The 13065-nt window shown below is 37.3% G+C and overlaps 1 protein-coding gene across 1 annotated transcript in view; it reads left to right on the top strand.

Moving 5' to 3' along the window:
* NALCN (sodium leak channel, non-selective) overlaps nucleotides 1-13065 on the top strand; it is a 463243-nt gene that overhangs the window by 371910 nt on the left and 78268 nt on the right. Inside the window, exons 12-14 of the mRNA XM_058184759.1 lie at nucleotides 5044-5175; nucleotides 6755-6922; nucleotides 11681-11872. Coding sequence (XP_058040742.1) covers nucleotides 5044-5175; nucleotides 6755-6922; nucleotides 11681-11872 — 492 coding nt within the window. The remainder of the gene's footprint in view (nucleotides 1-5043; nucleotides 5176-6754; nucleotides 6923-11680; nucleotides 11873-13065) is intronic.

Here is a 13065-nt window from a genome sequence, read left to right as displayed (position 1 = left end):
TTCCTGCCTAAGCAGGGGGTTGGACTAGAACAGGGTTCTCCAACCTTGGCAACTTTAAGATTCCTCAGCTTTGCTTTGCTGGCTGAGGAACTCTGGGAGCTTTGCTGGCTGAGGAACTCTGGCGGTTGAAGTCCAAGTCTAAAAGTCTAAAAGTTGCCACGGTTGGAGACCTCTGGACTAGAAGATCTCCAAGGCCCCTTCCAACTCTGTTATTCTATTCCAGGGATGTCAAACTCGTGTCGTCACATGATGTATCATGACGTTTTTCCCCTTTGCTAAACAAGGTGTGGCCAGCGAGTGACGCATGCAGCCCGTAGGCCACAAGTTCAGTTCATAGGAGGGAGAAGATTATTACTTGTGGACTTCTGGCTAAGTCTTTGAAGGCTTGAAGACTCTGCCACTCCCTTCTCAACTGTAGTGGCTTCCATATCTCTTTGTTCACTCCACTTCGTCCACATTCGACTTGCTACTGTAGCTTTCCATCACACACTTCTTTCTCCCACAAACCAACACTGCCTTTGGCATTCTTTTTTTTTTTAATCTCCCTAAAATGCAGATGTGGACTTTTGCTCTCCTAAAATCCCAGAGGCATAATCCATAAGAAAGGAAAATTCACATCAACAGCCTTTGGGCATTTTCTTCTACAACATGTTATTGCTGACAAAGAAATTTTTGAAGGAGATGAAGAGACAGCGAATTCTAGGGATTACTTCAGAATTGAAACTATATAGAATAGAATAGAATAGAATTTTATTGGCCAAGTGTGATTGGACACACAAGGAATTTGTCTTGGGGCATATGCTCTCAGTGTACATAAAAGAAAAGATACGTTCATCAAGGTACAACATTTACAACACAATTGATGATCAATATATCAATATAAATCATAAGGATTGCCAGCAACAAGTTATAGTCATACAGTCATAAGTGGAAAGAGATTGGTGATGGGAACTATGAAACGATTAATAGTAGTGCAGATTCAGTAAATAGTCTGACAGTGTTGAGGGAATTATTTGTTTAGCAGAGTGATGGCCTTTGGGAAAAAGCTGTTCTTGTGTCTAGTTGTTCTGGTGTGCAGTGCTCTATAGCGTCGTTTTGAGGGTAGGAGTTGAAACAGTTTATGTCCAGGATGCGAGGGATCTGCAAATATTATTCTATCATCATCATTCTAGTCATTGTCTATCCACTGCAGGATGAAGGCCTCTTCCATATGTTTCCAACCAATATGGTCTTTCTTCTCAAGCACATCTCAAGAAAAGGCATCTTGAATATAGTTTTGCTAAGTGCAGGTTTTTTAATTGCTTTTTATTGGAGTACTCCAAGGAAAAGGGCTCCTGGCCAAAATGCCAAGAACAAAGGATTAAGAAAGCTTTATACATTTTCACTAAAGAAGGCGGGATAAGGCGGGATAATAAGAAATATCATCTAATAAACATTTTGGTAATAATTCTACAATTTGTTCTATTGGTCTCTAGCTGTCCCAATCCCTAAGCCTTGGCTAATGAATGCCCCAGGAGTTATCTAATACACATTCTATTTGCTGTAGGCCATCTCTATTCCTAACTTTTAGTTGAGGTCTACAAGTTGCCTAATTCTTTGTTACTTTTATCAGCTTTCTAACTACCCAGAATTGTTACAAACTTTACACATGCATATTTCTTGTGAATAAGCAGTCTTTGTTTTGTCAGACAGACTCCACAATTACAGTCTTCCTGATTTACTTTCAAATATGTGCACACAGCCCATCACTACAGTTAAGGGTATCGTTACAAAAGTTAATAACACAGTTGTTAAGTAAATCTGGCTTCCCCATTGACTTTGCTTGTCAGAAGGTCACAAAAGGTGATCACGTGACCCCAGAACACTGCAACTGTCATAAATATGAGCCAGTTGCCAAGCATCTGAATTTTGATCATGTAACTATGGAGATGCTGCTGCGATTATAAGTGTGAAAAATGGTCATAAGTAATTTTTTTCAATGCTGTTGTAACTTCAAATGATCACTCAACAAACTGTTATAAGTCGAGGACTACCTATATTAAAAAAAAAAGTTAGATTCTCATTAATACTTTTTTCAGCTTTATCCAGATATAATCCATGCTTCTTTGTGATTTGATTGCTTTGAAATAAATGCATAGACACTGGGTTCATGAAGGCCAATAAGTCTATTGTGAATCTAATTTATGATGCTTTCATGAAGCCATGAACGTCACCACACTTATAAACAAAACTGAATTAGATTGTTCCAGAAGTTGCCTTTTTTTTTTTGCAGTCATATTGGTTGTGTGTGCAACACTAGCATTTACACTCATTCTATGTCCATTGTTTTTTGAAACATGTACAGAATAGTCACCAAAAAATGATTATTTAGGAACCAGTGAATTCGTTCACTGTGCTGTATCCAACATTTCTATTATTAATTGTAGTACTTTTTGTAGCATTTTACCCTTTTTAACAAAATGGAACCTGCTATTTAATTAGTGAGTTTCTAATTAATAGACTCTGATGCAGCCCCTGCTGTCCTGCTTCTCAACAGAATTTGTGCAAGGCAGCTTCCCTTGTATTGGTACAAACATATTGATAATAGTGCCATTGACATATCTACATAAAAAATATAATCACATAAAGATTTAAAGAAAAAAAATCCACTTTTTTAACTCGGTCATCAAATGTATTTAAAAGCAGTTATTCATTATCATCATCTACCTCATCTACCTCATCTACCTGGAAGACAGTAGATATATTTCCCCTGCTAATCCAAGCACTGTTTCTCATTTATTTCATAGAGAAATTATTCAGGGACATGGTTTAGATTCAACACTCTCATTCTTTCTAGCAGTGCTTAAAATTGAAATCATGGTTACCACACATTCATGTGTTGCTTTACCTGCCCTTTTTGCTTAAATTAAAATTTGAATTTTAATGCATTTTTAGTCTGATCCCACTGCATATGCCTTTATTTATTTCCAAATGCATTCCAAAGATTAAACATAGCTTTTTATAATTTGAAGTTTACTTTTAGGGATACAGCATATTTAATCAGCTGTCCAAATATCCTTTGGGCAGGGAACAATCCCACCCTGCTTTCAATAAATGATTTCTCCTAATATAAAGAAACTGCATGTGGGTAAGCCCACACTGATTGCATTAATGATTTAGTTGATGTAAGTATGTCAATGATTGCAACTTTTTTTTTCTCTAGGTGATTAGCAAAGCTAAAATAAATACTGGAAATTAGTGCAGCCGATATTGGGCTCAGTTTTGTTATGTTGAAGAATTTTTTTTTTCATACAGTTCCCTGGCATTTACGTTTTAATATTGCTTTCATCTTATCCCTTATGGTGTTCTTTAACACTATATTTATTTGAAGGCCTTGACAATTTCAGTCAGAGGTTCTATCATGGGAGAGAGGGGGAGGGAAGCCAGCTCATTAATCCAATCTGACCACAAAGAAAATTAAACTTTGATGTCTACTTCTGTTTTTTTGTTTTTGTTTGTTTGTTTGTTTGTTTACTCTGAAATCTGGAGTTACTACCCCACTCCAACAAAGCAGAGGAATACTGATTTGGCAAGTGGTGTAAAGCAGAAAGAGACAGGCAGGAATTCATTAAATGTAGAATGTCTGAAAAGTTGAAGCTAATGACATCTTTTTTTAATGTCCTAAACTATTAAAGAACCAGAGCAGGCAAGTGACAAGATATGCACAATGGCATCATTTATGTAGATACGTGTAGATATGTAGAAATGTAGATATATTGTTACAGATATTGAGCCATAAATATATAATCACAGTATTTACATGATGATGGTCCTCTAGTTTGCTGTTAGCACCTCCAGCCTTGTTCTTAACTGAAGAATTAAGAAGCTGAAGAAGCTTCTTGGGTGAGAAGTGAAACATCTTCAAAGAAAAACCAGAAAGTCCAGTTGCCTCTTGAAAAAGCACTTTTGGGACAACCAAGACCTGGATAACAGAGAATATCCAATTACAGTCTTTAATCTTCAGTGAAGAGACTTTCATCCTGCAGTGCATTGATTTAGGTCAATTAATAGCTGTAGGATTAATATTTGTACTTATCAGTATTTTCAAATCTTAAGGTTTATAGATTTTTTTTATCTTTTGTCAAAAACTGCATAAACAAAAACAGTTTTGGTTTTTCATTTGTTTATTTGATTTTGATTTCTATAGCCCCCATCTTAGCAAACAATTCTGAGTGGCTTGTTTGTTTTCCATATTAGTATTAGTATTTGGGTGGAAGACTGTAAGCTACAGTGGGAGGTAGGGGTGTGTGTGTGTGTGTGTTTTATTTACCTTTACTACCAGTTTGCAATGGATCATGCATGCGCAGATCGTCTATGATGACATCTGGGTGGGTGGGTAGAGCCTCCCCCCCCCCCCGGTTTTACTACCAGTTCGCAAGAACAGGACCGAACCGGGGGCAACCCATCACTGGTATGTATCTATATCTAACTGTATCGAGAGAGAGAGAGAGAGAGAGAGAGAGAGAGATGTGTGTGTGTAAAATCTCAGTATATATGTAAAATCTCAGGTGAAGTCAGTAGAAAATCGTTTTGGTATTGTTCCCAAGAAAGCAGCATTGATGAAAGCAACTTCATTGAAGAAAGCAGTATTGATGAATTCGTTAAGAGCTGAGCTTGTCTTGAAGAAGACCTTTTACTTTATTATGTCATATAATCCGTTTCTGGTTCACTAATTCATAATTCTTACCAGCCAACAGAGCAGAAGCAGAAAAACCTGAAATGCATTAGACAGATACAATATATTTAGTGGTAAGCAAAAGTAGCTGAAAACTACAATGAAGAGAATCAGACTTAACACCCAGGTTCCTGTGTATGGAAAGCAATGATTGAAGATACTATGTATCTGTATATTTAATTGTTTTTATACATTTGTAAATATTAAAGACATTCTATTTATAACTTATGAATAAATGGCATTTTTAAAAAAATTCAGAGAATAAAATCATGTTTTTTCCCCCCCAAGATAAACATTTCTCAGCACACCTATATTTTAACTCTCTGCAGAGAATGATGAGGTCCTCAATTTTCCATATGTTTATCCTGAGCATGGTAGCCGTGGATGTCATTGTTGCTGCTAGCAATTATTATAAGGGAGAAACTTTCAAAAGCCAATATGATGAGTTCTACCTTGCAGAGGTGAGTTTTCCTTTCATTATTGATTTTTATTGAACCAAAGATATTTCCTAACAATGAGCGCAATTAACCAATGGAATAACTTGCCTTCAGAAGTTGTGGGTGCTCCATCACTGGAGACCTCTAAAAAGAGACTGGACACCCATTTGGCTGAAATGATACAGGATCCCCTGTTCAAGCAAGGGGCTGGACTAGAAGACCTCTGAGGTCTCTTCCAACTCTATGTTTTGTGAAACAAATCAACATTATTGCAGATGCCTTGTCCAAGATAAGACTGATTTAATATGATTTAAATGATGATGGGGCTGGGATGGTTGTTTCAAGTTACACCTTTTAACTTTATATGCAACCATAAAGCTTTTTAACTGATATTGATTTGATTATTTGCCATCAAGTTATTTTTGACTTCTAATGGCCACATAGATGTTCTCCATAATGTTTTCTATTCATCACCACTGTAACGGAGTCTATCCACTTTGCTGCTGGTTATCTGTTTCTTCTCTTTCTACTTTTTCCAGCATTAGCGCTTTCTCCTGGTTTTTGCATAATGGATCTAAAATAGGATAATTTAAGCCTGATCATTTCTTGACTGATAACTTTGGGTTGATTTGTTGGATAATCTATCAATTTGTTTTCTTAGCTGTCCACAGTATTCTCATAAATCTTCTTCAATACTAATGTTCAAAGCATATCCATTAACATCAAATGCCACATATATGGATATACCACATTGTATGTATTTAAGAGTGTAGGGGGTTAACATTGGTTTTTGTTGTTTAGGTGTTCATATTTCATTCAAGAAAATGTTTTTCACTAGCTATATATGTTTATCTTACTTTTGACAAAAATCTATCACGCAACTTTCAAAAAAGGGAAAATATGCAGGACAAAGAAATTTCCCTTACAATATGGCTTGTTTTAAGACAGATATTGCTAACTATGTAGCAGGAAATTTTCTTCTGCTCTGCAATTCTGGGCAACTGACAGCTAGGCATGAATGTTTTCAGGAATAAGGGAAATACTCTCTTGCAACTACTCAACTTTTGATAAGCAGATACATCCTAGCCAGTTTACTACTTGCTGCCCTGGTGAAATCCTCCAAGGTTTGCCACCAGTTTGTTGCATGCACAGTGTGCACCAAATGCATACTTTGTGTGGAAAAAGGAGGCTTAAGAAGGTAAGCAGAACAGTGAGGCGGGGAACAGCTGTGCCACGCAAGATTTCCTGCTTTCTAGCAAATATAAATTGTGCGGCACCTGATTGTCAGAAATACTGGTTCAGATGAACCGGTAGCATTTTTTTACTACTGGTTTGCCTGAACTGGTAGCTTTTATTACTACCAGTTCTCCTGAACCAGTGCAAACCGGTAGTATTTCACCCTTGGCATGCTGCAATGCAGAGCACAGTCTTTGCAGATATTTCTTTTTCCTTGTTTCAGAGATTTGATCTGAATCCGAGGTCTTTTTCTAGGGAAAGTTAGTATGCCCATGAGCACAAAATTTCTCATGCTACATGATTACTGACATATAGTAATTCTAAGAAATTCTGCTTAGGCTCTTTTTGTCCTTTTCTGTTCCCACAGGTGGCCTTTACGGTCCTCTTTGATCTGGAAGCTCTCCTAAAGATCTGGTGCCTGGGATTTACTGGATACATCAGTTCATCTCTTCATAAATTTGAACTGCTGCTGGTTATTGGAACTACTCTTCACATTTATCCAGTCCTCTACCATTCACAGTTTACATACTTTCAGGTAGAGCACTAATTTCCACTTCAGTATATCAGAGGAAAATATTATTTGAAATCACTCCAAAAAGTGTCTAAAAATTATTTATGTTTATTAATTTATTTTGTGGGTTTATTATTTTCATTTTCAGCATGATGCTCACCTGTCAATTAACTGTCGAGTAGCTATTTCTTATTGAATTATTGTATTTGTTGTGGCAATACACTTTTTTATAATTGAATCCTGCACTGTAAAATTTATATGTCACCTTTCAATTTCAAGTTGAAAGATTTTCAACTTCAAGCATAGCATTTCAGATAGCTAAGCAAAAATATAATCTAACCTAAAAGCCAATAATTAAAATCATTAAATAACATTTATTTTTCTATTCTTGAGCTTCTGGAACTTCTCATTCTTCCACTGCCTGCATGGCTTGTTCCATCCAGGTTTCGTATTCTTCTTCCCAAAGTGTTACAGGCTGCTTCCCAGAAAAGATTCTCAGGCTTTCTGTAACTCAGCGGTTCTCAACCTGTGGGTTGCAACCCCGTTGGGGGTCGAATGACAATTTGCCAGGGGTCGTCTAAGACCATTGGAAATATGGGAAGTATACTTGCGAGTCGAAGAATCGCGTTCCAATGGTTGACTCCACAAGCCAGCTGCAGGCTCTTCAAATCGCTAACAGAATTCGGCTTCAGGCGCGATGAATTAAAAAAGAGAGAAATCTTTGCTCTGATGTCTCCCTCTCAGCCAGCTGCAATCACTCCCAATCACTAGCCTAATCTGGCTTCAGGCACGATAAACTTAATAGGGGAGGAGTCTCCGCTTTAATGCCTCCGTCCTCAAGACAATCGGAAACAGTTCAGATCGCTAGCCAATACGGCTTCAGGCGCGATAAATTCAAAACAAAAAAATTTTTACGATTGGGGTCGCCACATCGTGGGGAATTGTATTAAAGGGGTCGCCACATCGTGTGGAATTGTATTAAAGGGGTCGCAGCACTAAAAAGGTTGAGAACCACTGCTGTAACTGGTTCCCGAATGGGAGGTGCTGACCTGAGTACACAGAGTCCATCAGGGTGCAAAAGAATCTGACCCCACACTTAGGTTGAAGAGGCAGATGTTTCTTCTCATGGAGCTGAAGTTCTGTCAGGAGGCATAGCCTGGCTCATGCTCTCTGGGTTATTGGCTGGATGGTTTGGATGGGTTACCCACCACACTTCGACATTTCCTGTCAGCTGAAGGCTGTCGATGCAGAAACCAGGCTGAAATTTCTTTCCTAACCCTTGCTGATCTGGAACTAGCGCCATCACTGGTTGAAGGATTTGTTGTTTTGTCCAGGGGTCTCTGGGAATATCAATCATTATGTTCAACTCCATTTGGCCATTTTGTTCCTTGCACCACTTGGTGTCAGTGGCAGGGTCCATTTTGTTCATCTGGCTCATTTCTCTGGACATGGACTTCCCTGTTGCAAAAGGACCAGAAGCAGTCCCAGATGACCCCACATTTGTAGCACTCACTTCTGAAGGAGCTGATGATGATCGGTTCTTTCGGTCCCTCTTCTCAAATGACCAGCCTGCCTTGTGGGATTTGTGAGGCTTTAATTAAGATAATAGGCCTATCTTGCTGATTTCCTTCTGATGTGCCCTCTGCAGATCCTGGGGCTCACCTCTCTAGCTAGGGGTGATGAATCAAAAAACTACAACTCAATCAGGAACATAATCACTTCTAAACTTCCGCCCTGGTTTAGAATCTTCACCTCTCTTACAGCAGCAAGAATGCCCTCTCCAGTGGGGACACTGCAATGGTTCTCCCTCCTTTTTCCTGTTTATTATATGATACATCCAAGACCCTTACTTTTGGATCCTTAAGAGACTTTAAAGTTTTGCAGTATTGAAATGCATTAATTGATTCATCACAGAAATTCTGATGGTTGATTTGATCCTTAGATTTAAATAGATATTCTGATTAAGACATAGTTTTTAAAATAATAATCCATTCATTATTTTATTTTAAGCTTCACCACAACCTTTAAAGGCATAATCTTTAAAATGACTGTTTAAGATTTGAAAATCAAGAACTTTTCATAAATCAGTGGCTGAAAGTACTGTATTCTCAAACCAGTCAAAATATAGATCTTAGGACATCACAAAATGAAGAGCGCATATCTTCTAACACTTGCTTCACAGTCATCTCTATTAAATTCTCCTGTGTAAAGTTACATAGGATTTTTAGGCAAAGTATCAGCATGTTGACAATTTTAAGTTAATTTTAATAGGAAGCCTAGCAGTCTAGGCTTCCTATCCTCAAATGATAAATGGAGGACTTTGAAAAATGCATTGCCTTTGCTACATGAGTTATGTCCATTGTGGCCAACATTCATTTCCCAAAAGCCCACAGATAGATTTTAAACTGTAATTACACACACACACACATACACGCAAATATATAGCCATAAATCTTCCCTGCAAATGCAAATGAAGATCCAAGCTTGCCCTTGATGGATGACTGTTAGATCTAGATTTGATTAAAATTTTAACATTTTAATTATAGAAAATTGAAGGTTTATTGGAAAGAGATAATTTTAAAGATGAACAGAAGAGCCAAATTAATTCAATGGACAGGCTATCTAGTAGCCTATGGATAGTCAAAAGCCTATGGATGATAGAAGAACAAGGGGAATGAAAATATAAATACATCAGAAATAATTACAGAGAGTCCTCAACTTACAAACAGTTGTATAGCGGCCATTCAGATTTATGGTGGTTCTGAAAAAAGTGACTTATGAACAGGCTTCACGCTTAACAAACATTGCAGGGCTCCACAGTCATATGATTGCAGTCTGGTTGCTTGGCAACTGACATTTATTTTCAATGGAAGATTTGTCCTTGGGTCACGTGATTGCCATTTTTCCAGATGACTCCTGACAAGGAAAATCAGTGGGTGAAGCCACTTAACAAACACAGTGATTTGCTTAATGGCCATGGCAAAAAAGGTCGTAAAATCAGGCAAGGCCATGTGTTTTGCTCACTTAATGACAACATCATTTAGCAATGGAGGTTCCAGTTCTGACTATGGTCTACCTGAATTGCAGCCAAAATCACAAAATAAAGTAGTTGAAACAACTGTTTTCCTTCACAATGATCAACGTCAATGTTTTGAATAATGTTGGGATTATCCTTCCTAATAAAGTGTGTGTGTGTATGTGTGTCTATCTGTCTGTATACATATATTCATACACACACACCATAAAAACAAAACAAAATCTTTTTTTCTATATAATGTGGTATAAATTGAAGAAACCAACCATCTCACATTACTGATGGTAATATAAGTGTGTAGCTTTTCTCAGATATACAAACACTCTGATGCACTCATATACCATCTTATATATGGAATAAGAAATATTTATCATATGTTGGAGAGGGAGAAATCTGGAATTGGTTACCGTTTCCTGTCTCTAATCTTCAAAAAAATTCAAACCATGCTTAAATAAAAATATGGACTTATAAAGAATACTGTTTGAAGTCTGTCCTGTTTCTCTCTTGATGAAAACAAATGAGCTTGTAAACTGGTTTCTGGAAAGATTAATTGGATACTTAAATGTCAATTAAGGTAATGTAGATAAAGGTGGAAGCACCCACAACAAAACATTTAGCAGAACACTAGTAGAGCATGAAACAAGTAACTTGTTTTTAACATTTAAATAAAAATTGGCTAGTTTCATCTATTCTGATTAAAATATATACACATATATTGATGGAGTGAGTGACTGATTAAAGGTCAATTACCTTAGGAGGCATGATGCTTAGTGTGACATGGAGATACTATTTTCAGGGTGTAGATTATCCCTTATGTACCTCACTTTCTCAGAGTGAGGAACAACAGAGCTTCCTCTGTTGGGATTGGGATTTAGGAATGTAAATGACCCAGTCATAAAAGACAGACAGACAGACGGAAATTAGAAGAGATTTCAGTATGACTGACATTCAGGGATAGACAATCTGATGTCCTCTGAATGTTAGACTTTTCTTTTCTTTCTTTCTTTTTGGTTATGTTGAGTAAGGCTGAGGGAATTTAAGATGAAAACATTAAATTGTCCCGCCCTGCAAACTCTTTAGTTTTCAAGTAAGAATCAAGATGGAATTGCAGAAAAACTAAGATTCCTCATAACTCTTGTAACAATAACCCTTGAAATATTTCAGTTTAACATACAGCTCTGACCTAGATTTTTGTAGAAATTGCTGTCTGTTTCTGGAAGTTACTATTGGCTATTTAATTTGGTGTGCCTTCTTTCATGTTTGTATTGATTACAAGGTGTCATATTTAGACACAAAGAAAGAGAGAGGAATGAACTATAAATTTATCATAAATTTCAGTTTTATGAATATGGAAATGCTGAAACTTTGGCCATTAGCTTGAAATTATATAAAATAATACACTTAATGGGTGTATATCTCATGCCTTAGGAAAGTGTTTAAATTAGGTGATTTGGAAAGCCTAATAAGTGTGAACAGAGTATCCCTTCCCCAAGCATTCAAGCGGCTACAATCTTTGGAAGTGTCATAAAAAATTTTCAAAGTCACTCTCAAGAATTCCAGTGAAGTGAAAAACAGCAAGCAGACTTCTTTTGAATGTTTTGCACATCCCTTACACTGTATTAACCATTCCATCTACTGTGTATTTTTTCAAGTTATATGCCATAGGTGTTACTAGAAAAAGAACCGGTTTGTTTCATTTGTCAACCTACGGCTACATCAATAAAAAAATGTTTCCTTTCTCTCTGCAGGTACTTAGAGTTGTTCGACTTATCAAGATTTCTCCTGCCCTGGAAGATTTTGTATACAAGATTTTTGGACCTGGAAAAAAGCTTGGGAGTTTGGTTGTATTTACTGCCAGTCTGTTAATTGTAATGTCAGCCATTAGTTTGCAAATGTTCTGTTTCGTGGAAGAACTAGACAGATTTACCACATTTCCAAGGGTAAGTTAAAAATTCCATTGCAACCAATCAGATTTATGGCTGTTTAGAAATGGCTTTATACTGTAATCTTATTAATGCCAGTTCCTTGGCTTCTGTGAGAAAAGATTTTGTTGCAAGATCATTCTGCCTGACAGTAACAGTGGACAGTAAAGGGCCGTGGTAGCTCAGGCTGTAAGATAGCCTGTTATTAAAACACAGCAGTCTGCAATTACTGCAGGCTCGAATCCCACCAGGCCCAAGGTTGACTCAGCCTTCCATCCTTTATAAGGTAGGTAAAATGAGGACCCAGATTGTTGGGGGGGCAATAAGTTGACTTTGTAAATATACAAATAGAATGAGACTATTGCCTTACACACTGTAAGCCGCCCTGAGTCTTCGGAGAAGGGCGGGATATAAATGTAAATAAAAAAAAAAAGGACTGGACAGTAACCCTCCACTGTCACACAAAAAGAGCTGCGTCAGAACACTATATATTATGGCAGGGTGAAAACCCACTGTAATACCCAGCAAGCTAAACAACAACTGGAGAGAAGGTACCTACATGAACAACTCAGGCAGAATGGGTCCCCACAAGCATTTATTCCAAGATGCCTGAGCAGCACACAAAGGAGAGAAAGGAAGAAACAAGGTAAAAGACCAACTTTATGGCACACCCTTGCATGCATCAAAAACATTTCAGAAGCAATAGAACGTAGCTTTCAAGATTTGCAAGTGGGCATCACATACCACCCAGACAAGGACAAACCATGCATTGCAAAGATCTCTTGGAGGTAGGAGATACTCCTAATGTAATCTACCAGATCCCCTGCATGGATTGCCCCTGTGATTATGTAGGACAGATGGGGGGGAAGCTAACCACCAAAATGAAGAACACTAGTGAACGGTCAGACAAGAAGACCCGAACTTATTGGTAGCCTCACATTGCAGTGAACAAGGACATACATTCAGTTTTGCAGCTACTAAGATTGTTGGCCATGCAGGGAAATGATTGAAGCCTGGGAAACAAGTCTTACCAATAAGAAGGTACCACATAAATACAACTGATATTATTAAAATTTATTATTTAGTAAAATTAATGTAGAAGTCAAATTACTAGCTAAATATAATTAGAAAGAAAGGTCTTACCAAAGAAACTTCCAAATTAAAATTTCAAAATAATTAACTAAAAATACAGCATTTTCCCCTAAAGATAT

This window comes from Ahaetulla prasina, chromosome 5 (genome assembly GCF_028640845.1).
Source record: "Ahaetulla prasina isolate Xishuangbanna chromosome 5, ASM2864084v1, whole genome shotgun sequence".
Lineage (NCBI taxonomy): Eukaryota > Metazoa > Chordata > Lepidosauria > Squamata > Colubridae > Ahaetulla > Ahaetulla prasina.
The sequence above is the reverse complement of the archived record's forward strand: the minus strand, read 5'-3'. Positions and strand labels throughout refer to the sequence as shown.